The sequence below is a fragment of the Ambystoma mexicanum genome, chromosome 2p (genome assembly GCF_040938575.1).
Source record: "Ambystoma mexicanum isolate Mex_15411 chromosome 2p, UKY_AmexF1_1, whole genome shotgun sequence".
Taxonomy (NCBI): Eukaryota; Metazoa; Chordata; class Amphibia; order Caudata; family Ambystomatidae; genus Ambystoma; species Ambystoma mexicanum.
Window position 1 is genome coordinate 1,388,909,498 of NC_090923.1, and position 26,423 is coordinate 1,388,935,920.

The window sequence follows — 26,423 nt, forward strand, 5'->3', positions numbered from 1 at the left end:
ACAACTGCAAGGGAAGACGGTCCTGATCCTCACAGACAGCACCACGGCCATGTATTATCTGAACAAACAGGGGGACACTCGCTCTCCAGGGCTATCCAAACTGTCCCAGAACAGATCTCTCAAACGAAAGTTCCTGTTGTCACAACATGTTCAAGGGGAACTCAATCTTCTGGCAGACTTACTCAGCAGAGATTTTACACTACCCTTGGAGTACGAATGGCGATTACACGAAGACATCGTCTCCCACGTTTTCGCAGAATGGGCCTTCCCAGAGATCAAACTGTTCGCAACACTAGAGAACGCTCAATAGCCAAGACTACGCCTCCAGGTACCCACAGAACTGTTCCAAGGGGAATGGATTCTGGATCACATGGTCACAGAAATTTGTTTACACTTTTCCTCCTCCCCCCGACTCCCCTACTCAACGAGATAGTGCACAAGATGCACCAGGAACTAGTCAACCTGATATTGGTAGCCCCCATGTGGGCCCGCCAACTCTGGTTCGCTCATCTGATAGAGATGTCTCTCCCCCAGTGAAACTACCTTGCCCGTACAACATGTTGTTTCGGGACAAAGGGGAAACGCTCCACCCATGCCCGCAAACATTGAACTTAGCGGCCTGGCTCCTGAGGTCATAGAGTTCGGACACCTGCAACTCCCTCATAGATGCATGGACATACTTAGGGGAGCGAGAAAACCGAACACCCAATATTGTTATTCCAGTAAATGGAAACACTTTAAATGGTGCAATACCAAGGGCGTCAATCCCATTGACTGCTCTCCCACGCACATTGCATTATACCTGACTCACTCACTTGACTCGATGCTGGTTTTTAGTTCCCTTAAGGTTCACTTAGCTGCTCTCTCAGCCTACACTATGTCACAACAGAATGTGTTGTGGTGGAAGATACCAGTTATTAAGGCTTTCATGGAAGGGGCCAAGAGGATTCATCCCCCATTTCTAATCCAGCTCCTGGATGAGACCTGAATGTGGTATTAACCAGACTTATGGGGTCTCCATTTGAACCTATGCATAAGGCAAGTCTCAAAGATCTTGCCTATAAGACAGCCTTCCTAGTGGCTATCACTTCTATTAGAAGGGTTAGTGAACTTCAGGCCCTTTCAGTTCTAGACCCTTTCGTTACAGTTCAGCTGCACCTAAATTTAATTTCATTTCATGTGAACCAATCAATAGAACTGCCTACTTTCTTCCAGAACCTTACTAGCATGGGTGAAAGAAGCCTACACACGTTAGATGTGCTTAGTGCAGTCACGTTTTATTTGGACAGAACTAAACCACTGAGAAAGACAAACCAATTTTTCGTTTCGGTGGAAGCTGTTAGGCAGAAACCTGTGCAGTTCCTTCTGGGTCCACTGCAAAAGATTTAGGACTGCAGGTGTTTGGCAGTAAACCCACTTGGTAGCAGTCTGTACCACACAGATTCACTTGGTAGCTGTGGCTGAGCAGTCAGACTTCCCTCAAGAAGAGTTAGGCAGTATACAGAGTATTCACAATAGGTCAAGAGAACACAATAGAACAAGTAAACACTGACCAGGGCTGGGTGTAAAAGAGATATAATTATTTATTTAAAACCACATCTAGAAAAACACACAGGCACTAATAGTAAGCAATTCAAAAACACGGTCACTAAAAGATATACACCCCCTTAAAAGAATATTAGACGAGTCTTAAGTAAAGCCCCACTTTTTTTCAGACAGCGGTGAGTGCTTAACGTAGATGGCACTCTAATAATTCGTTTTAAAAAGGGAGAGAAAAGCAGAGAATACATTGAAACAGATCCCAACACTTTTTCACGAACACAACAAGAGAGGAAGGCAAAGTAAGACCGTGAATTCAGAGTCAGTAGGCCGGATCCGCTTTAAGAGGATCAAAACGAAATGTGTCCAAGGTCACACGGTTGCAGTGCACAAAAGTCTTGTAACGGTTCAAAAAGGAGTTGGACCAAAGAAAGGGACCAGTTAGAGGGTCAAGGTAGCCAGCCCAGTCCAGAAGGTTAAGGGGTTATTATTACCTTGTAGCAATCTTTAGAAAGGGAGGCCTGGCAGACACGGCACCTTAAAGTGGTGAGAACACTTCAGCGGGGGCAGTTGTTCCTGGCAGCGGATGCAAGTCGGTGCTTCGTCCGGGGAAGAGAGGATCTCGTCGGGGAGGAAGACAGGAGTCCGTTGCACTGCCAGGGAAGAAACCAGCCGCAGAGTTTCTCGGGTACAAGGAGCGGTCCGTTGATTCGCGGTTCAGTGGTAAGTGGCTATCTGGCCGCCGGGGTGCTTGGCACGGGCAGTTCGACCACAAACCGGTCTGGGGTGCGAAGAAAAGAAGGTATACTAGTTGTGCCCACCAGTCAGGGGAAGAAGCCTCTCCAGCCGGGAGATCTTCTCTGTCGTCGGGAAGTGGTGAGTCGGTTCTGCAGTGCTCCACCGGTGGTGTCGTCGTGGTAGGTCGGCTCAGCTTCTCCCTCGTCGGATTCTCAGGTCCTGTGGCGACTTCTGAATTTCCAGTCCCCAAAGCCCTGCTTTTATGCAGCATACCCCCATTCACTCAGCCTAGCTGTCAATCAAATATGCTAAGTGGTGAGCCAGCCGGCTCACCACTTGGGCCAATCACACAAGAGTGCGACTTGAGTTACCAAGGTAACTCAGGCCAGGGTGCCTAAACCCCCTCCTACACCCCCTGTGGTACCCAGACAGAGTGGCACCACTTTTGGAGGCTTCTGTGGAGAAGCCCGGCAAAAAGTGGAACAAAGGGCTCGGCTTGGGTTGGGGTCACAGAAGAGAACACAAACGCCATTTTAGAATCGAGTCCTGGCAAAAAATACCAACCGGCGAATTAATAATTAAATAAACCGGCAGTATGTTCGAGGCTATGAGAATTAAATAATTAAAGTTGGTAGCCTCGAACAATCTGAAAATCCCATAGGGAAATATTTGCGGTCGAATATAAAAAGTAGTATCCACGGTCACAAGCCAAAACTCGATCAGGGGGGACGGAGACGTGCCCCCTCGACTAACAGACCCCGGGCCAATCGAATTGCCCCGACCAGTACGTCCACAATATGATGGTTTGTACTGGTTTCTGTTAATAATTTGGGACTAGTAAAGCCAATGGTGACTTTACATGCCCTGGGAGACAGAAGTCAGTCCCAGGGTATGGAGTCTATGGTGTGGTGTCACTATGACACCCCTGTGTTACTGCACGGAGGGTGCTGTGTAACACACACAGTAAAAACACATGAGACCGTATGGAGTAAAGGACCCCATAGCCCAGAAAACACATTAACCGTCAAAGGAACACCATAAATCATGTCCAAGAGTGGGAGAAAAAGAGTCTCACTCTTGGCAGGAGAAAAAAACAAACTCCAGAAATCCAGCAAAGCTGCTGGGGGACTCACTAGGTTAGGAAATTCAGCCTAAAGAGAGAATTCTCCCTAACAGCAGCTGATAAAGAAAGGGATCCTGTCTCTGAATCAGCAATCTCAAGGTGGATTGTCAAATGCATCACACTATATTACACTCTTGCTAAGAGAGAACTGCCCTTCAAGCCTAGAGCGCATTCTACTCGAGGCACTGGGGTTTCCATAGCATTCATTGCAAATGTTCCCCTAGAGTCTGTTTGCAAAGCGGCAACCTGGAGTTCTATAAACACCTTTACAAAACACTATTGCATAGACACTCATTCTAGGTCTGATTCTTAGGTGGGACAAGCAGTACTAAGACATATTTTCACTACTGTTCCTTCTCACAACCTACCCCCAGCTCCGGGTACTGCTTGCTAGTCTATGCACAGCATGTGATTCTAAGCAGATTAACAAGCATCAGAAGACATGCATTACTTACCGTAAAAGCATTTATGATGATTGTATCTGCTTAGATTCACATGTGCCCACCCTTCCTCCCCGCTCGGATGGAAGGAACATAGACATCTTACTACTTTCTGTCTTTTCTGTACTCACTCACGATAGTCATAGGCTCCCTCATGGCAGAAAAAAACAATACAATGGGAGGGACCTTGACGCGCGAGGGATTTTGAGTACACTACACGTCGCATAAGGATAGTGTTACAGGCACGCCCATTCGAAGTCCCCTTTCGATTCTCGAAAGAAAAGATGCAATATTCGGTGGTTACCACTGGATGTTGGACTTTATGCACAGCATGTGAATCTAAGCAGATACAATCATCAGAAATGCTTTAACAGTAAGTAATGCATGTCTTATTTGGCGTATGAGCTGGGTCACCTTTTTCCCCCAAGATCGGCTTCCAATGCTGTCATAGTGGGGGTTGATCGAATCCTAAAGCCTTAATATTTTGTTTCCTTTACCACAGGCACATTTTCACCTGCCAGCCACCATTTGCAACATCCTGTTTCCTTCTTTGCTGTATGTTTATATGTCATGACCAATGTTTTTCTAGGATTTATGGCAAGGTCGTTTGAGCTAGCATAATTTTCAAAGACCGTAATCAGACGTTGTAGGCCTATCTGGTTGCGATCCAAAAGGACCACATCATCGGCTTCTTCCCTTCGGACTTAAGTCTGCGCCCAGAGTTTTCACCAAGTGCCTGGCTCCGGTGGCAGCACATCTACGACTGCAAGGGATTCACGTGTACCCTTACCTGGATGACTGGCTCATCCAGGTCAGGTCAAAGGACATCGCCGTCGACCACATGGCTAAAACCGTCCGCCTGCTGATGGAACTGGGGTTTTCGGTGATTTATCCGAAGTCCTGCGTGACTCCATCGCAGGACGCTCTGTTCCCGGGATCCAGGCTCGACAGTGTCCTGCCTGGCATCACCGTCGGAGGAGAGTATATCTGCTATCTTAGGCAAGGTGCAACAGCTGTTAGCACTGAGGGTCGCCACGGTGAGGACTATCAAGTTTCTATTCGGCATGTTGTTGTTCGGCTCTGCAGGTTGCGGATGCGCCCTCTACAGGACTTCCTCGACTCCCATTGGGTCCAGGTGTCGAGGCTTCCAGGACAGGATCGCGCTCGACGAGGAGTTCCTTCGAGCGATAAGGTGGTGGGGCGTGCGCTCCAATATTGGCAGAGGCACAGATTTCCAGAGCCCCTGTACCAGGCGAAGTTCATGACGGACGCTTCCCTGGAAGGATGGGGAGCCCACACCAGACGTCTTCACGCCAGAGGCCTCTAGCTGCTGGAGAAGACGCTACATATCAACGTTCTGGAACTACAAGCTATGTTTTGGACCATCAAGTCGTTTCTGCCATCCCTCACGGGCAAAGTGGTGAGGGTCTTCACGGACAATACCACCACAATGTTTTACATCCAGAAACGGGGGCACCAGATCCCCAGCGCTTTCCAAAGAGGCGCCGGATTTATGGCACTGGGCCATCGCCCAGGGGATGTTCCTCATTCGGTTTCACCTGGCAGGAGTAAAGAACACTCATCGACTCTCACCGCAGGGAGCTGCGCTCTGGCCACGAGTAGTCCCCAGATCGATCTGTTTGCAACATCGATTAACACCAAGTGCTGGAGGTTCGCCAGTAGAATCCCCCTTCTGTGGTAGGGGAGCCTGGTGGTATCTGGGGGGGGTGCCCCTTTGCCGTTCCTGAATTGTGTCCCCTCTATCTCCCCCACCAATGCTCCTTGGGGTCAGGCCTTCTGCGGTGTCTCCTCACTTGTCCACAGTTATGCAGTGTAGTTCCTCTCTCTCTTGCCCTGCCCGGCGCATATCATCCACTTGCGCTTGCCTCTATCACCTGCGGTTTATTTCTGCTGTCCAGATAGGGGACGTGCAGGGGGTGGGTGGGGCTGGGCCTCTCCTACTCCTTCCACTAGCCTCTGATGTACGGTACCAGGGAGACTTGATTCTGGATGCCGCGTATTCCATCTCACCGGTCCCCCCTCACTCTCGGTGCCTTCCCCTTGTGCCTCTCCGGTTTCACTCTGAGCGTTCCCAATATCGCCTCTGTTCCGGAGCTTCCTCTCTCTTCCTTTCCCTTGTCCCGGCTGCCAGTGTCGCAGCCTGTGATGCACGTGAGAGGGATTATCTTGAGGCACACTCCGCCTGTCGTTCCTTTTTCCTTGGGAAGGCTCTCTGTTTTTCCTCAAGGGCCCGTCGGTAGGAGAAGCATTTCCCTACTGTCACATTCTTTTTGTACACCTTTATTTTTGTGGCCTGGTGGGGAGAGACGATCACACACGACGTCCTCGTCCGGCCGCCCTCTTGGAATCATCACATTCAGACATTTTAAACAATATTACATGCTGGAGCATCCAGGGATAGATCTGTTTGTCACCAGAGAACACAAGATGCCTAAATTACACCTTCCAGGTTTCCCTTCGAAAGAGTCCAAGGGGAACGCACTGTGGATCAGTTGGTCAGGGACATTTTGCATTCGTGTTTCCTCCAACAACACTGTTGAACAGTCTCATCCACAAACTACACCAGGAACACTGACAATGACCCAAATAGTTCCAATGTGGGCATTTCAAATGTGGTACACCCACATCCTCAAGATGTCTGTTTGCCCACCAATGAAACTCACATGCACTCACAACATGTTATCACAGAACCAGGGGAAGACTCTACACCCTCAACCTCAAACAACCAACGTAGATACTTGGCTCCTGAAGTCATAGAATGTGGTCACCTTAATTTGCCTGAAGGATGCATGCAAATACTAAAGGAGGCAGGGAAACCAAACACAAGACACTCTTACTTCAACAAGTGGAAGAGGTTTGTGCTATGGTGTAGAAGATCAAACTTCAACCCACTCGGACGCACACCTTCGCAGATAGTGCATTACCTGTTATACTTGTTCGTTTTTAATTCAGTAAAAGTCCATCTGGCAGCATTATTAGCATATACAACAAAACAAGTTTCATGGTGGAGAGTTCCTGCCGTTAAAGCATTTATGGAGTATGTTAAATAACGGTATCCCACAATTGCAAACCCACCTCCAGGCTGGGATTTAAATGGTGTCCAAAGCAAGCACTACGGTCTACCTTATGAGCCAATGCATAAAGCAAGCCTAAAACAGCTCACTTACAAGACTGCTTTCTTCATAACCGTTACATCTATTTGGCGGGTGAGTGAACTTCAAGACTTGTCTGTGGCAGAGCCTTTTGTCGCAATACACAAGAACAAGGTGGATTTAAGAGAACAGACTTGTTTGTCACCCATCTCCGAGTTACATGTTAACAAATCCATTGAACTATCAGCTTTCTTTCAAAACCCACAAAGTGCTGTGGAAAGAGCTCTTCACGTGCTAGATGTGCGCAGAGCAGTTATGTGCTACCTCAACAAGAAAAACCTCTTTGGAAAAACAGCCATTTTTTTTGTGTCGCTTGCAGCTGGACGTTGAGGAGACCCTTTTTCTAAATCTGCCATTGCGAAGAAAGGACAAGACTGGCCGTCGAACGGAGACCTCGACGTACCACCCGGCTGCAGAAGGCCCATCGGGCCTCGGCCTTATAGTAGGGGGATGGTCATAACACCATGTATTTTCCAACCCTTTCCCTGAGTCGCCCGGCTGCCTGCCCCCGCTATGGAGCATACTCCCTTTAAATTCTGCCCGTCCTGCAATGAAACATACACGTGGGTCGACAAGCACAAGGTGTGTAACCTTTGCTTGCATCGAGACCACGATGAGGCTCATTGTCGGGCCTGTAAGTTGCTCCGACCCAAGACCCTCAAGGATAGACGGACATAACGTTGGGCCCATCACGCCATGCAGGCCGAGGCCTCCATGGACGTAGAAGGGTCATCCAGCGACGCCGTCCGCTCAGATGGCAAGGGCGACTGGGAACCTCGGGGAACAGACGAGGGTTGTCCCTGTCCTCCCAACATGTTCCAGGGGTACTCGACACTCTAGCGGACTCTCTCAGCAGAGATCCTTTGCCAGAAGAACACGAGTGGCAGCTACACACGGACATGGTAGACCACATCTTTTCTCTCTGGGGCTACCCTTCTCTAGACTTTTTCGCTACAAGAAAAAAACAAAGTATGCCCAGACATCGCATCCAGGTTCCCCCTACCAGACTCCAAGGGGAACACCCTATGGATGAACTGGGCAGGGAAACTTGCTTACGCTTCCCTCCCGCCCCCTGTGACTCCATTAATCAGCAGAATAGTGAACAAGCTACACAAGATCAGATGACACTCATCCTAGTTGCTCCTATGTGGGCGAGACAAGCGTGGTTGCCACATCTGCGCAAACTGGCGATGTGCAATCCCATCAAGCTCCCGTACAAGGTCAACCTTTTAACTAAGCACGGGGGGACAACCATACACCCACACCCTCACTCTTTGAACCTAGCAGCATGGCTCCTGAAGTCATAGAGTTCGGTCACCTTAATCTTCCACAATAGTGTATGGATATCCTGAAAGAAGCATGTAAACCTAACACCAGATACTGCTATTGGAAGAGATTCGTCATTTGGTGAAATCTAAGCAAATCAATGCCATAGAATGTACTCCATCCCACATTCTAACCTACTTGCTCCACTTACTAGATTCAGGTTTAGTCTTTAATTCTCTGAAAGTCCACCTAGGAGCTTTATCAGCCTATACCACCTCTCAAAGTAAAGTCTCATGGTGGAAAGTGCCAGTCATTAAGGCGTTCATGGAAAGAGTGAAGAGAATACATTCTCCAATCCCCCACCTCGGTGGGACCTAAATGTGATACTAGCAAAACTTATGGGACCCCCCTTCGAGCCTTTGCATCAAGCTACCCTTAGACACATTACCTACAAGACTGCCTTCATAGTGGCTATTACTTCCATAAGAAGTCGGCGAACTCCAAGCCTTGTCAGTGCAGGACCCTTTCTTTGTCCTCCATAAAGACAATTCGAGGGGATTGGGTCCTCTGCCGTTTTGCATATCTATGACAATAATCACCACAGCTGTGCGTCACTGGATGTTATAAGTAGGACGCACGACGCCCGTAGCCTCAGTTCCGTTTTTTCCGCGAACGTGTTTGCTTCGGAGATCTTGGCGCGCCTCGACTCTTTGGAGTTTGTTCTTTCGGTTCCACGAACCTGTTAGTTTGTAAAGTAAAAGTCCTTTGTGATGTCTACCTCTTCTTCCACCCCGCGTCCGGGCTTCAAGAAGTGCGGCGACTGCGGGTCCAAGATGTCAGTGACGGACTAGCACGACGCCTGCCTCTGGTGCCTCGGGGAGGCCCATGACACGGATGATTGTGTCGACTGCCACTCGCTTACGTCCAAAGCCTTGCGGGAGTGCAAGAAGAAACTGTCCGTCGGTAAGGTGTCCAAGCCCCAGAAGTCGAGGTCCACGGGGCTTTCGACGGATGATTCGAGGGGCGAGACTCCGCATCGTCGTCGGAAGTCCAGTGGGTCTCGGTCCAGGAGTGGGTCCCGCCACTCCTCTGCCTCTTCGAGGCACTCCCGGAAGCGCTGGCATCGGTCGCCTTCCCCGTCCTCATCAAAGGACTCCGCCCGTTGGCGGGTCGCTTATCGCACCAAGCATGCGACGCCGGAGGAATGGGCTTCCTTCCGTAAGAAAATGCTAGCGATTCTCGAATCGCAGGGCACTGGTCTGTCCGCCCCTCCGAGTGAGACTGGTCGTGATCGGACTAGAGACACCGCTCGTATGCCTTCGGGCTCGGGTGGTCGGCACGATTCGCGGGAGCGGTCCTGCTCGGACAAGGGGAATCGTTCTAGTCATGCCCGTTCCAGGTCCCGGTCCTCGACCCGCTCAAGACCGTGTGAGCCTGTGATGTCTTCGAGGAAGACGTCGATGCCTGTGGCGCCAAGGTCGTCGAGGGACTCTCTCGAGGCTCTGCCTCCGAGGACGTCGTCAACGCCATCGGCACCCAGGATGTCGAGGGACACGCTCGTGGCTCTGCTCTCGAGGCCTGTGTCGACGCGTCGATGCTGTCGACGCCGATTCACTCTACGCCTTTCAAGGCTTTTTCGATGGGGGTACCCCGGGGCACGGTGGAACCCCCTAGAAAGGCTCTGGCCAAGGTCAAGCATGGCTTTGTTCCCCATTCTGTGCCCACTTTCCGCCATCTTGAGTACATTTCGGAGGTGGATGAGGGCTCTGATGATGGCATGGTTCCTGATACGGTGCCAGATGTGATTCTCTCGGGCCATAGCCAGATTGAGGACCTGCGTCAGTCCCTGCACGATGCCAGTGGTCTGGACACCTCTCCGGAGGTGGAGTTTTGTAGGCCTGAGCCTGGCATCCATGCCGACTCCTCGTACCGGCGCCTTATGTCTAGGGTCACCGAGTACTTGGGGTGGTCTGCTCCCCCAGGGGATTTTCTTCAGGATGACCTCACGGATATTCTCGACCAAGGTCCACCAACTGACCCGGTACTGCCGTTCCATATGGCTCTACAGGGCAGGGTGGCGGCGGCTTGGACTGCTCCGGAGAATCTCCCGGCAGTGGGCAAGTCTTTGCTGCGCAAATACCGCCCAGCCAGTAGCGACCCCTGCTACTTGACCAAGCACCCCACTCTGGAGAGTTTGGTGGTGCAGGCGGCTACGGCCCCAGCAAAGCAGGCGTCGCATCCTACTATCCCTCCTGATAGGGACGACAAGCGTTTTGATGGTTGGGCGAAGAAAGTGTTTTATTCAGGGGGGTATGGCTCTTCAGGCGGCCGACTCCGTATGTGCCTTGTCATGTTTCACGCACACTCTGTGGAACTGTTTCCTTAGCGGCTGAACATTTTCCCGAAGGGGACGAACAGGATGGTTTTCTTGCTATGGTCCAGGATGGCAAGGATGCCATGTGTGAGGCCGTTCAGTCAGGTTTGGAGATGGCAGATTGCGTCAGCCGGTTCATGGCGGCGAGCACCGTAATACGCAGGTTTGCGTGGTTGCGGAAGTCGGGGTTTGCTCCTGATGTGCAGGCCTGGCTCCTCAACATGCCCTTTGATGGTGAACATCTTTTTGGCAGCAAGGCTGACGAGAGCCTTGAAAGGTTGCAGACCTCCAAAGCTGCAGCAAAGTCGTTGGGCGCTGCAATTCACCAACCTCCGCCTTTTCCTAGGGGACAGCAATGGAGGGGAGGTTCCTTACATTATTACTCATCCTTTGGTAAAGCGAGAGGAGCTGCCAGTCAAAGGGGCCACCGTAGGAGTGCCAGAGGTGGAATGCAGGGTACTCGAGGTGCCAAAGCCGCTCGGGCAGTTGCCTCTTTGCCCTCAGGCAACGCCGCTTCAGCTGAGTCATGAGGCCATGTCCCATGGTTCGCCGGTTAGGGGAAGGCTGGCGCAGCATCTTGTCAAATGGCGTGCCATTACTTCAGATGTGTGGGTTCTGGATATCATCGCCCACGGCTACTGTCTTCCCTTTCGGCAGAGGCCTCACGACAATCCACCGGTAATCTCTTGTTGCAGAGTCCGGATCCGCTCCTTGTGCAGGAGGTTCAAGCCCTGCTGGAGAAAGGCACCATAGAACTGGTGCCTGTAGCGGAGAGGAACAATGGATGGTATTCCCCTTATTTTTTGATTTCCAAGAAAGACTGGGGGATTAAGACCCATCATGGACTTGCGCGGTTTGAACAAACTCCTCAGGAAGGACAAGTTCAAGATGATTACTCTTTCTCAAGTCCTCCAGGCCCTTCAAATTCAGGACTGGTTGGTGTCTCTCGACCTCGAGGACGCTTATTTTCGTGTGCCGATCCATCCAAAGCACAAGAAATACCTGAGGTTCGCGGTTGGCGACTCGCACTTTCAGTTTCGGGTCCTGCCGTTCGGATTGACCTCCGCTCCGAGGGTCTTCATCAAGCTCATGGTAGTGATGGCAGCGCATCTCAGGAAAGGGGGATTCACGTCTACCCCTACCTGGATGATTGGTTGATCAGGGTGCGCTCTCCCGAGCAAGTCCTGGATCATCTGTCAGTCACCTGCCACTCCCTCCACAAGCTGGGCTTCTCCCTCAACTTAAAGAAGTCCCACTTGATGCCAACTCAGAGGCTCCAGTACATCGGAGCAGTGCTAGACACATCCCGGATGAGATCTTTGCAATGGGCACTCAAGCTCCAGTGGTCTCTGTTCTCCGGCAGGATGTCGGACCCTGTTCAGGTGCCGTCCTCGGTCGCCCAGGACCTTCTGTGGTGGACCGTCGAAGGCAGTCTGATGAAGGGGGCTTCATTTTGGCTACCCTGTCCGGAGGTGACGATCGTGACGAACGCATCCCTCACGGGATGGGGAGCTCATGCCAACCAGTTGACAGTCAGCAGTCGTTGGTCTCCGTCGGAGTCCAGACTCCATATCAATCTGTTGGAGCTGAGGGCCGTCAGGCTTGCCCTGAAGGCTTTTCTGCTGACTGTGCAAGGAAAGAATGTCCTGATCCTGACGGACAACACAGTGGCCATGCACTATCTCAACAAAAAGGGGGGGGGCAGGATCACTTCCTCTGTGCATGGAGGCGATGCAGCTCTGGTTCTGGGCAATCCAGCAGGAAGTTTCGATCTCGGCAGTTCATCTGACGGGAGACGAAAACGAGACGGCGGACGCTCCGAGCAGGCAGAGCGCGATCTCTCACGAGTGGGAGTTGGCTCAGGAGATTCTCCTGGAGATCTTCGCCCTTTGGGGGACCCCTCAATTGGATCTCTTCGCCTCCAGTGTCAACCGGAAGTGCGAAAGGTTCTGCTTGCAGGAATTACATCCAAGAGGAGCCTTAGGAGACGCGTTCGTGGTGGAGTGGTCATTCCCACTGCTGTACGCGTTTCCTCCAGTCCCCGTCATCCCACAAGTGCTGCGAGGTTACGAAGGTTCGGTTCCCGGATGATCCTCATTGCTCCGGCATGGGCCCGGAGGACGTGGTACCCGGACCTTCTCCAGCATGGGGTCTGGCATGGATTCACATGCTCATGAATATTCCCCGTCGTCAGGCTGGGAATCCTCGGTAAAGAAAAAACCAGTATCAGTTTCTCTGATCTGTCTTTCGTAGTAATAACCAATCACTGGTCTCTGCGTCATACTGACCACAGCCAATGACTGCCCTCTACCTAAGCCCCGCCTCTGGCAGCCATCTTCAGATTTTTACCGCATGTTCATGTGTTGGGATCCTCGTGCTATTGCTCTCGAGCGTTAGTGCTATTTTTTCACGTTTTTTCTCAAAAACTTTGTTTTTTTCGGTCAAAAGAGCCTCAAGCTCCACCGACTCTCCATCCGATCAACGGGGACCCGTGTCGGATTCGTCTGCGCCCCTCAAGGGTGAAGATTCCGTCGAGCTACGCTTTTGGAGGACTCCAGAAGTTTCTCAGGCCCGTCCCGGAGATGGCCCAGGAGAAGGGAAGCTCGACGCCCGGAAAGCTGTTCAGGGTCTGCCCTGGATGCCAGCTGCAGAATGTCTTTAAGGAGGACGAACACTCCTTTTGTCTTTACTGCTTACATGAGGACAAGACGCACGTGGAGAAGGACTGTGCGTTTTGCGGCAACATGTCGGAGCGGACCATGAAGGACCGCCATCAACGTCTCGCCAACTGGCTGGAAGGGAAGAGCCCGTCCGGCGAGAAGAAGAGGAAGAAATCCGAGCGGTCTTCTAAGACCTTTGAGGACGCCCCGGCGACGGGGGTCCAACACAAGGCCAAGCATCGCGAGTCCGCTGGCACCGGGAGCGCCGAATGGTCGGGCTCTACGGGCGCCAGGCAGGGCGCACCCTCCCCGGTACCATCAACCACGAGCCAACGCTCTGGGTCGGGTAAGAGGAAGGCCGAGCACCCGGCGAAGCTCCTGGAGAGGCCCCGGTCGAGCTTGAAGGGCCCATCGGAGGGGGAGCGAGGCAGTGTCCCCCCCTCAAGGATAAGGTGGTGAGCGCACCTAGGGTGGTGAAGGCCTTAATCCATCCGGCCAAGGCCTGTATCGAGACTGTCGCGGCGGCCCTGGCTCAGACTGTGGAGGCTGCGCCAGTGGTGGCGACCTCGGGGCCCAGAGTCTCCCTGCCACCTCGGAGGGAGTCCTCCTTTATGCCCATCGATAGGACCCCCGTGAAACCTCCGGCGGAGAAGAAAAAGGGGGGGGCAGGATGTCGTCGTAGACTCGGCTTCAACCTCGGAGGAAGAGCTGATCGAGGTCTTAAGCCACGGCCTCGGCGTGGAAAAAGACCGACCCGTCGGGATGGATCCCGACGCAGGTGACGACGACATCGTCGAGGGCGCCGACGGGGCCCCTGTTCGCCCGTCGGATTCCCCTCTGCCAGCGCCGCAAGACAACTCGGCGGCCATTTTGTTGGCTATACAGTCCTTGTGCTCGGAGATAAGGACGAGACTACCGTTGCCAACGGAGGAACCACTCCCGTCGGGGGACCCAGAACCGGGACCTTCTGGCGTTCCTCCTCCCAAGAAAAGAAGGATTCACCCTCCACCTCCTTTTCAGCCGTCGCGCCCCGTCCAGCCCTCCTCCCCGTCCACGACTCGAGGGGATGATACGGGGACTGACACGGCCGCGACGGGTACGGACGACGAGGTCTACGACGAGGATCTTCCGTCGTCACCTCCCACCAGGGCTTCTCCGCCCGACGAGATTGGATCGTTCCACTCCATGATCGCCAGGGCATCCGAACTTTTCCAACTCTGCCCTGAGGAGAAGAAAAAGGAAGGATTCCTTTATCAACGGCGCGAGGCCAAGAGGAAGACGGTCCTTGCGGTGCCTCTACTGGACGACATTTGGGATGAGGGCCTCGCCCTCCTCAAGAACCCTTCCACGACGCCAGCTAGAAAAGACCGGTACGAAAAGAAGTGCCGGGTCCGGGACGCGGCCCCCCTGTGCCTCCGGGCGCAGCCTACCCCGGACTCCGTCGTCTCCGCGGCGGCCAGGAAGAAAGCGGGGGGGTTGGGGGGGTGCGGCCTCCACATCGACTTCCCCGCCGGACGGCGAGGGAAAGAAATTGGACTCTATGGGACGCAGGGTCATCTCGTCTGCAGCAACGACTATTAAGGCGGCTAACGCCTTGGCTATCGTGGCCCGCTACGACAGGGAGCTATGGTACAAACTGGCTCCCCTGCTGGACTTCCTACCGGACGACAAGAGGGCGGATGTCCTAGAGATCCTGCAGGAAGGTGAGGTGGCGTCGGACCACGCCATCACTATTGCGACGGACATCGCCGATACGGGATTCCGCCAGTTGGGCAACGGCGTGTGCCTTAGGCGGCGTGGATGGCTCAAGGCTACGGACCTCCGTCAAGACGTACAGACCAGAGTCCTGGACATGCCGTTCGATGGGAACAACCTGTTTGGGAAAACAGTGGACGATTCCCTTCAGGCCATTAAAGCGGACACGGAGACGGCCCGGGCCCTTGGGGTTCTGCAACAACGACGGCCGCCCTTTCGGAGCAGCGGAGGCAAGGGCGCCTCCAAAGGTTCCGGCGGCGGGTTCTCCACCTACCGTCAAGCGGCCCGCTCGTCGTCTCAGGAGGCCTATAGGGGACGAGGCAAGTCGGGCGGACCCCGCCGTCGTCGCCAAGGAGGTCAAGGCGGCAAAGCCTCGTCGAAACAGGATTGAACCGGCCGTGGGGTCGGGCCCCCACTGAAGCACCCCGGTGGGAGGCCGGCTGGCGAGCTTCGTCAGCGTGTGGGAGTCCATCTCCACCGACCGTTGGGTGCTGGACGCCTTAGCCCGGGGCCACGCGCTCGAGTTTCAAAGAAGGTGCCCGCGCGTCCCCCCCGTGGCCAGGAAAGAGCTTCACGTCCCGCAGCTTCTCCTGGAGGTAAAGGCGATGCTCAGGAAGGGCGCCATCGAACTCGTCCCAAAGAGGCTTCGGGGCTCCGGAGTTTACTCGAGATACTTCCTCGTGAAGAAGAAGACGGGAGGATGGCGCCCCATCCTAGACCTGCGACGTCTGAACAAGTTCATCAAGGCTCAGAAGTTCCGGATGGTCACCCTCCAGCACGTCCTGGGTCAGCTGGAGGAAGGGGACTTCCTGTCGTCGTTGGATTTGGAGGTTGCCTACTTCCATATTCCCATTCTAAGGGGGCACCGAAAATTTCTCAGGTTCGTGGTCCAAGGACGTCACTACCAGTTCAAAGCCCTCCCCTTCGGACTACGGTCGGCACCCAGGGTTTTCACCAAGTGCCTTGCACCGGTGGCGGCGCAGCTGCGCCGAGAGGGGATCCACGTCTACCCCTACCTGGACGACTGGCTCATCCGAGCCAAGACGAGGGAGCTCGCCGTGGACCACACGGCAAGGACCGTCCAGCTTCTCACGGACCTGGGATTCTCCGTGAACTATGCCAAATCCCACCTGGTACCCACGCAAGACGCACTGTTTCTGGGAGCGAGGCTCGACACAGTGTCCCTTCTGGCCTCCCCGTCGGAGGAGAGGACCAGAGCCATCCTGGGCAAGGTACAACGGATGTTGGTGGCCGACGCGGCCAAGGTGAGGTCCATCAAGTCCCTCCTCGGAATGATGTCTTCCTGCATTTACCTCATTCCCCTGTGCAGGCTCCGGATGCGCCCGTTGCAGGAGTTCCTGGACGCGCGCTGGATCCAAACGACGGGCAGCTTCGAGGAAAGGATCACACTCGACGAGAGTTTCCGACGAGCGATCCGGTGCTGGGGCACCCGCGCGCATCTGACGGCGGGCATGGACTTCCAGACCCCAGCCCACCAGGAGACAGTGACCACGGATGCCTCCCTGGAAGGGTGGGGAGCGCACACCGAAAATCTGCACGCAAGAGGCCTTTGGCTCCCGACGGAGAAATCACTACATATCAACGTCCTGGAGCTCTGTGCAGTGTTCTGGGCCCTCAGGTCCTTCCTTCCGTCCCTCAAGGGCAAGGTGGTGAGGATCTTCACCGCCAACACCACCACCATGTTTTACATCAGGAAACAGGGCGGAACCAGGTCCCCAGCACTGTCCAAGGAGGCGCAGGACCTGTGGCATTGGGCCGTCGCCCAAAGGATATTTCTGGTGCCGTTTCATCTGGCAGGGATAAAAAACACCATCGCCGACTCACTCAGCAGGGAGCTGCGCTTGTGCCACGAGTGGGAACTACGGCAGGATCTAGTGGATCGCCTCTTCCGACGGTGGGGCACACCCCAGATCGACCTGTTTGCGACGGCGACGAACTCCAAGTGCCGGAGGTTCGCCAGCAGGTTTCCCCAGGCGAGGAGCATGGGCGATGCTTTCTCGTTCCCCTGGGAGGGCCTGTTCCTTTACGCGTTCCCTCCACTGCCACTGCTGATTCGGCTCATCAACCAGCTCAAGAGGTCACGGTGCAGGATGATCCTCGTCGCACCTGCGTGGCCGAGGCAGATATGGTTCCCGGTCCTTCTGGACTTGTCAGCGTCCCCGTCAATCAAGCTGCCGGGGGACGCGGACCTACTCTCCAGGGAAGGAGGCGCCATCCTCCACCACGACCCGAAGTCGCTGAACTTGCAGGCCTGGCTCCTGCAGCGCTAGAGTTTGGAGGATACGACATACCGGCCGACTGCAGAGAGGTTCTTGCAAAGGCCAGGGCGTCCTCGACTCTGAAATGCTACGGACACAAATGGAAGAGGTTCTCTCTCTGGTGCCACGCACAGAAGATTAACCCTCTACGGATTACGGCTCCCCAAGTACTGCCGTACCTGCTGACGCTGGCCAAAGCTGGACTGGCACACGCGTCCATCAAGATTCATCTTGCTGCGATCTCCCGATACACCAGAACCACGGGGCGGACGTCCTTGTGGTCTCATCGTCTGGTGAAAGAGTTCATGAAGGGACTGTTCAGATCGTTCCCGCCGGTGAAGGCTCCGGCCCCGGCGTGGGAGCTCAACGTGGTGCTGACCAAGCTCATGGGACCTCTGTTTGAGCCTCTGCACTCGGCCCCGTTGAAGTTTCTGTCGTGGAAAACAGCGTTTCTTGTGGCCATCACCTCCGCACGACGAGTGGGAGAGATCCAGGCCCTTTCCTGCAAGGCCCCGTACTTGACTTTTCACGACACGAGGGTAGTGCTCGGGACGCACCCCTCCTTCATACCCAAGGTGCTGTCGGACTTCGACCTCAACGAACCCTTGGTGTTGCCTGTGTTCTTCCCGTCGCCTTCGTCGCCGGCTGAGAGGACTTTGCACTCGCTGGATGTGGCTAGAGCGCTAAAGTTCTACGTGGACCGCACGAAGTGTTTTCGGAAGACGTCACAACTCTTTGTGAATTTTGGACCTGTCAATCAGGGGAAGGCACTCTCGAAGGCTTCCATTTCCAGATGGCTCTCCGGCTGTATCATGTACTGTCATCGGTTGGCAAACCGACCGCTGCCTGGCCGTCCGAGAGCCCATTCCACCAGAGCGATCGCAGCTACCACGGCGTTCCTTTCTGGTGTGCCCCTGCTGGACATATGCAGGGCTGCTACGTGGAGGTCGACGCACACCTTCACGAAATTCTACTGCGTCGATCGGGACTCCAGGGAGGAGTCCAGGGTCGGCCAAGCAGTGCTGCGCAACCTGTTCGCCTGAGGTGAGCCTGGTGAGGAGGTAAGATGCTTAATGTTGAGTTTGATGTAATGCTTAATGTTGAGCCTTTGCCACCTCCCGTGGTTGTGCATGTGTGTACTGCTATGTATTCTTTATTCATGAGCATGTGAATCCATGCCAGACACCATGCTGGAGAAGGAACAAGTTACTTACCTGTAACTGTTGTTCTCCAGCATGGGTCTGGCATGGATTCACATGCGAACCCTCCCGCCTACCCCTCTGCGGCTCTTCACTTGGTCATACTGCCACTTCACGTGCTTCCAAATCTGAAGATGGCTGCCAGAGGCGAGGCTTAGGTAGAGGGCAGTCATTGGCTGTGGTCAGTATGACGCAGAGACCAGTGATTGGTTATTACTACGAAAGACAGATCAGAGAAACTGATACTGGTTTTTTCTTTACCGAGGATTCCCAGCCTGACGACGGGGAATATTCATGAGCATGTGAATCCATGCCAGACCCATGCTGGAGAACAACAGTTACAGGTAAGTAACTTGTTCCTTCTCGACTTGTCCATCTGCCCTCCACGTCGTCTTCCCTACCGAGACGATCTGCTCTCACGGGAGAGGGGTCAGGTTCTCCATCCATAGGTCAGATCCCTCAACCTTCACGCTTTTTTTCTGAAAGGTTGAGGTATAAGGATTGGGACCTCCCTGAAGACGTGATGGAGGTATTGCTTTCGGCCAGAAGGCCCGCAACAAAATCCCTGTACCGTTGCCGTTGGAGAAAGTTCTGCGACTGGTGCAGGGTTAAGAATGTGGTTCTGTCTTTTTTGCTTTCTTTAGCCCACATGGGCTTGCAAGTGGGTACCGTTAGAGGTTACCTGGCGGCGCTGTCCATATTTAAGCGCTCGTCTGAAGAGTGTTCTTATTTTAAAATCCCTTTAATTTCTCAGTTTCTAAAAACGCTCACTAAAGTGTTCCCTCTGTCACCTTTCCAGGTGCCCGGTTGGGATTTGAACCTTGTCCTCAAGTTTCTAATGGGTGCTCCGTTTGAGCCTTTGCATTCGTGCCCTTTGAGACTGTTAACTCTTAAAACTGTATTTTTGGTTGTGGTCACTTCCGCTCGCTGAGTGAGTTACAGGCACTTTCAGTTAAGCCACCCTTCACTGTATTTCATAAGGACAGGGTTGTCCTTAGAGTTTGTCCTTCCTTTCTTCCGAAGGTGGTGTCGGAATTTCATTTAGGCCAGAAGGTTATTCTTCCGTCATTTTATCCTCCTCCGCATCCTGGTAAGGAAGAGGAGAGGCTCCATAGGCTTGATCCTAGGAGAGCTGTAAGCTTTTATATTTCACACATGTCCCGGGTCAGAGTGGACAATCAACTCTTCATTGGTTACGCTGGAAAGCGTTTGGGGCAAGCTGTGACTATGCAGACTTTGTCTCGCTGGATTATTCTGGCAATTTCTGAATGTTACCGCTTGGCGGTTAAGGACCCACTGGTCCGCTTGCGGGCCCATTCTACCAGGGGTATGGCTGCCTCTACTGCCCTAGAGAGGGGTGTTCCTATTCGTAACACCTGTGATGCAGCCACCTGGGCTTCGGTCCATACTTTTGTACGTCACTACTCCCTCGATTCCATCTGTGGGCAGGATCTTGCCTTTGGCAAGGCGGTCCTTTGCTCCGCTTTTTGATTGGGCATTCTAAATTTCTGTATTCTAAATTCTTTTCCCACCTCCTTGCATTGGTACTGCTTTGGGAGTCTGTCATAGATATGGAATACGTCGGAGGACCCAATCCCCTCGAAGAACAAGTTACTCTCTTACCTGGTAACGTTCTTTAGATGGGATGGTCCGACGACTTATTCCATATCGCTCCCTCCCTGCCTTCCCCGCTACAGAATTTCTTATGCGATTGCAGCTTACGTTTCCGCAAGGCTTTGTGTGGTCAGACTGGCAGAAGACTGGTGCCACACGTTCTGGGAAAAAACTACAACTGAGGCTACGGGTGTCGTGCGTCCTACTTATAACATCCAGTGACGTCAGCCGTCAGAGGAGGTCCTCAAGGGCGGTGTATCGACGTCATCGACGCAGGACGCAGACGCCGAAAGATTTTCCAAAGCAGCACAGCTGTGGTGATTATTGTCATAGACATGGAATACGTCGTCAGACCATCCATCCCATCGAAAGAACGTTACCAGGTAAGAGAGTAACTTGTTCTTTGGTTTTACGGACTCGCCCTGGGTGCTCCGCAAATTTTGTTTCCAAATTTCACATTAACCAATCAATTGAGCTTCCGGCTTTCTTTCAAAAACCAACTAGCTCAGCTGAGGTCAAACTCCACACACTAGATGTTAGGAGGGTGGTCCTCTACTATATAGACAAGACCGAACCGTGTAGGAAGACTGATCAACTGTTCGTCTCCATGGCTACAAGCAGACAAGGAGAACGTGTTTCCAAAGGGCAATCTCCAAATGGATAGTCAAATGTATACAATTATGCTATTCATTATCAGACAAAATACTGCCTTATACACCCAGAGCCCACTCCACACGGGGTGCTGCGGCTACTCTAGCCTTTATTGCAAATGTCCCCTTAGACAGCATTTGCAAAGCAGCTACATGGAGCTCAGTTCACACCTTCACTCAGCACTACTGCATTGGCACACACTCCAAGACAGATACACAGGTGGGACAAGCGATGCTAAGACATCTATTTGCTGCTACTCCTTCTCACAACCCACCACCTTCTCATAACACTGCTCGCTAATCTATGCATAGCATGTGATCTAAGCAGATTACACAAGCATTAGAAGGAATACATTACTCACCGTAATCGTATTTCTGGTGCTTGTATCTGCTTAGATTCACATGCGCCCACCCTTCCTCACCTGAGCGAAGGTGCATAGATGTTATATGAGCTTTATCTGCTTGGGAACTCTGTACTCGCGCTACTACTCATGCTACCTCATGTCAGAAAAATACAATCTGAGAAACCTACGTGCGTGAGGGATCATGGGTACAGGGGACGTCACACTAGGGATAGTATTACTGGCAAGCCCTATTTTGACGTCCATTTTCGAGTTTCGAAAACAACAACTAATACTCTGCAGCTTCCACTAGATGTCGGCCTATGCATACCATGTGAATCAAAGCAGATGCAAGCACCAGAAATACGATTACCGTGAGTAATGTATTCCATATTCCACATTAGCAGACAAACCTCTACTATTTGCTCCAAGAGCACATTCCTCATGGGTTACAGTCACATTTATTGCAAATGTACCTCTCAAAGCTATCTGCAGCGCAGCAACATGGAGTTCAGTACACACTTTCACACATTGTGTAGATGCACAAGCCAGAAATGACTCACAAGTGGGCCAAGCGGTATTGCAGCACCTAGTTGTCTGTCCCTGCTCCAAGCCCAGCTCTGTCATTTGGTAGTCTATGCAAAGCATGTGATTCAAAGCAGTGCCACAACCCTCAGCAGACACACATTGCATACCTGTAATCGTCTTTCTGATGCTTCCATCTGCTTAGATTAATATGTGCCCACTCTTCTTCCTCTTGTTGGAAGCATAAGGATCATAGACAAATAATCTCTTTATCATAATTATGTACAACTCATATCCTATTTTCACTATACACTTCATGTGACCTGAGGTCAGAAAAAAGAACAATCTGAGGACCTCGACGCGTGCTGGATTTTAGGTGCACTACACATCCCGATTGGGACAGTATTACAAACACGGCTTGGCGACCTCCGTTTTCGAAATCGAAAACAAATCTTGTAATACTCCTCACCAAGCACTAGATGTTGGCTTGTGCCAAACATGTGAATCTAAGCAGATTGAAGTATCAGAAAGACGATTGCAGGTATGTAATGTTTGTCATATATAATCAGATAATTGACATGGATCTCCTGCTCTCATCACTTCTAGTGTCAAACTAACACAAATCCCCATGGAAATACCAGTCACCAAAACTACACATACATTTATGCAAGACAAATTTATTTTTGACTGCAAAGAATCATTAATATTCAGACTTTGCTTATCTCGAGAGAAGCGAGTCTTGACAACTACTCTCATTTGTAATGATCTAGCGTTGCATTAGTCTGCTTTGCAAAATAGAACAAAAGTGGATACACTGTTGATCCACACACACTGAATGAGATTTTACTGATCCATTTGAATGTTAATTGCAGATTCCTTGTCATTAGTATGTATGTTTATATATTCACTATTTGTTGGAATACCCCACTAGATATCAGCAGTATTTGCTCTGAGGCTCTAATTGTTGCGTGATTATTGGATTTAACCCATTGGATCCTCCATTTGATTGCTTTCTTTTTTTGTAAGAATGTACCATGATGTTGACATGCTTTCCTTTTTCTATCCCTCTCTGCACCTCTTATAGGATAGCTTTTCTTTGCTGGGACTTCTCAAGCTTCAGTGCAAAAAGCAAAGACCTCCTTGGGCGCTATGCTTTATCTCGAAGGCACCTGCAAGCTGCTGGCTTCTTGATTGTGGATGTAAGTGACTAGATTAACTGAAAGGAGTGCTACGTCTCGTAAGTGGGGTGTTATGTAATCATCTTGGATCAGACCCTGGGTTTTTCTACCTACCCATTTGAGTTCTATTATTGTAAAAGCACATAAGTGCTACATCTTCATTTACGTTACTTGTATTTATCATCCTCTAACATAGGCTAACCCGTTTCACACATAAAAGATTGCACTGTGGCAAAATGTTTGCATCTCAAGTTGAGCATGTCTTCTTATAAAGGCACATTATACTTTAGTTTCAAAATAGTTATTTATTTTAAAAAAATTCCCAATTGTCACAAGTCTTGAAAATCTGATATTTGAAGGTCAGTATTTAAATATGTGTTGGCCTACATGAGTTTCACCCAACAATTTGTGTTGTGATTGTGGCTCTAAAAAAATTAAAAAGATGGGCAATTAACAAATAAGTTGCATTCCTGAATAAAGATGTTTAGGCAGTCATTTAAATAGAATGGCAAACGCTTTCCTTCTATTCGAAAAATAATGGTCACAATTGATAAAACGACTCACTGCATGTATAAAAAGAAAGAATTTGTAGACCGTTTTAAAAGACAAACCCTACCTAACAAGGAGTTTAGCAACTTTAATCATTGCTTATTGTTTGCTTACCAGGGAGTGTTTAAAAGGATGGCAAGTGTCCCACTTAAATCTGGTGTTTTTTGAGAAACTAAATAAAGGTTTCACCGTAAGCTTTAAACACCTAATTTGTTAAAAAAGTAAATTTTAAACTATAAAGGATTTAACTAAGGTACTGTTCTTTTTGTGTGGCGGTTCAATATCCGTTCTTATTCTTATGATTTTTAATCTGGTAATTTGTTTCTCCAGAATGGGTACTGGCATGGATTCACATGCTCATGAATATTCCCTGTCGTCAGGCTGGGAATCCTCCGTAAAAGAAAAAACAGTTTCACTTAAACTTACAAACTGTATTTCTCCTTCAAACCAATCACTGTCCTCTGGGTCATACTACCCCCATCCAATGATGGTCCTCTCCCTAAACCCCTCCTCTGGCAGCCATCTTCAGATTTTTACCGCACGCTTCAGTGTGGGAGACCTCAAGTTTGCTCTGCGAACTACTTCTACGTTTTTTTTTTTTTTTCAGAAACAGGTTCTATTTTTGTTCGAGAAAGAGCCTGTGTGCTCTCTTCTCCATCTGCTGACAGAGGGGATCCATTGTCTGTGAATTTCAGCGCCCCTCAAGGGCGAAGATCGTCGAAGTTTCCAGAAGGCCATCGGGCCTACTTCGTGCCCTCCAACCATGATGGAGAAGAAGGCAGGAAGAACCCTCTCAAGTCCTGCACCAAGTGCGGGCTACGTAATGTGTTTGTTGAAGTCCTTCTAAGTCTTCAGTACCTCCTGACAGCGAGGGGAAGAAGATGGACGCTATGAGAAGGAAGGTTTTTTACCCCACGTAGCCAGCTTTAACAGGGAGCTGTGGTACAAGCTGTGTCTGATTTTGGAGTTGCTCCCAGACAAGAAGATGGAGGCAATCGCTCTCTTCCAGGAAGGCGAGGTAGCGTCGGATCACGCCATCACAGTGGTGCTGGACATTGCCGACAGTGTTCCGGCAGATGTGGAACAGTGTCTGCCTTTGTCGCCAAGGCTGGATGAAGGCACGAATTCCCGCCCGGAGGTCCAAGCGAAGGTACTGGACATGCCTTTCGACGGAGATAACATTTTTGTGAAGGTCGTCTGAGTCCCTACAGGGCATCAAGGCGGATATGGAGACGCCCCGTTCCCTGGGCACCCTCCAGCAGCACCCCTCTTTTCGCTCCTCCAGAGGAAAGTCGAGCAGGTCTTCAAAAGGTTTCTCCTCATCATACAGTCAGCCTTGCATATCCACAACTCAGGAGGCCTACAGAGGCCAATCCCAAGCCTATGGTGGAGCGTTGCCTGCAGGACACTGGTGCTGAAGCATGCCTGAACCGACCCAGTCGTCTGGCCCCCACCCATGCAACCCGGTAGGAGGCCGACTGACTAGGTTCGTCAGTGAGTGGAAAAAGATCACCACTGATATATGGGTGCTGGATGCTCTCGCTCAAGGACATAACCTGGAGTTTCAGCGCAGGTGTCCGCGGATTCCTCCGATAGCCCTTCGGGAGCAGCACATCCCTCAGCTCTTGGAGGAGGTACGGGCCACGCGGCCAAAATTGGCAATGGAGCTAGTTCCCCAGCGAATCCAGGGCTCCTGAGTCTATTCCAGATATTTCTTGGTCAGAAAGGAGACCGGTGGCTGGAGGTCCATTCTAGACCTGCGACGTCTGAACAAATGCCTCGAGTCCCAAAAATTCAGGATGGTCATGTTGTAACACATGTTCGGCTTACTGGAAAAAGGAGACTTCTTGATGTTGCTGGACCTGGAGGATGCCTACTTCCACGGCCCCATTCATAGGAAACACCAAAAGTTTCTATGCTTCATAGTGCAGGGGCAGCACTACCAGTTCATGGCCATACCTTTCGGATTGAAGTCTGCACCCAGAGTGTTCACGAAGTGCCTGGCACCGATGGCGGCCCATCTGCATCTGTGGTATACATGTATACCTGTCCCTCGACGACTGGCTTATCCGGGCCTGCTCACGAGAGTTGCCTGTCGGACACCCAGAGGCGACCGTCCAGCTGCTGACGGATCTGGGATTCTCCATTAACTATCCAAAGTCATGCTTGACACCATCGTCTAACGCGATGTTCCTAGGAGCCAGACTCAATATGGTGTCCTGCCTGGCCTCACCCTCGGAATAGAGGGTAGTGGCCATTCAAGGGAAGGTGCGGCGGCTGTTGTAGATTAAGACCGTCATGGTGCGTATCATCAAGTCGTTGCTCGGCATGATGTTGTCCTGCATCTACCTTATCCGGCTCTGCATGTTACAGATGCAACCTCTTCAGGAGTTCCTGGGCAGGTGTGTGGAAGTTTGCGGACATGATCCCGCCTGACGAGGAGTTCCGTCGGGGTATTAAGTGGTGGGGCGTCCACTCCAACATCGCCCAGGGCACAGGGGTTTCAAAACTCTTCTATCAGAAGACTGTCACCACAGACGCTTCCCTAGAAGGCTGGGGAGCCCACACCGGGCATCTACACGCCAGAGGCCTATGGCTGCCAGCGGAGAAGGATCTTCATATCAACATCCTGGAGCTACATGCAGTGTTCTGGGCCCTAAAGTCATTCCTTCCATCTCTGAAGGGCAAGGTGGTGAGGATCTACACAATGTTCTACATCAGGAAATGGGGGCACTCGATCCCAAGTGCTCTCCAAGGAAGACTTGTGGCGCTGGGCGTCGGACAAGTGATGTTCCTTGTTCCTCTTCACCTAGCAGGAGTCAAGAACACCATTTCAGACTCTCAGCAGGGAATTGCGCTCCTGCCACACGTGGGAACTTCGGCAGGACCAGGTAGACTGCATCTTTGTCAAGTGGGGCAGTCACCAGATAGATCTGTTTGCGACAGCAGCAAACTCCAAATGCCAGAGGTTTGCCAGCAGATTCCACCAGCTGAGGATCCTGGGGGACAAGTTTGTTTTC

General features: G+C 51.7%; 1 protein-coding gene across 3 annotated transcripts in view; it reads left to right on the plus strand.

Annotated features, from left to right (window-relative positions):
- The window catches only part of TBRG4 (transforming growth factor beta regulator 4), a 282,366-nt gene that overhangs the window by 215,489 nt on the left and 40,454 nt on the right, over positions 1-26,423 (plus strand). For all 3 annotated transcript variants that reach the window (XM_069645809.1, XM_069645808.1, XM_069645807.1), the window contains exon 10: positions 22,761-22,875. In XM_069645809.1, coding sequence (XP_069501910.1) covers positions 22,761-22,875 — 115 coding nt within the window. The remainder of the gene's footprint in view (positions 1-22,760; positions 22,876-26,423) is intronic.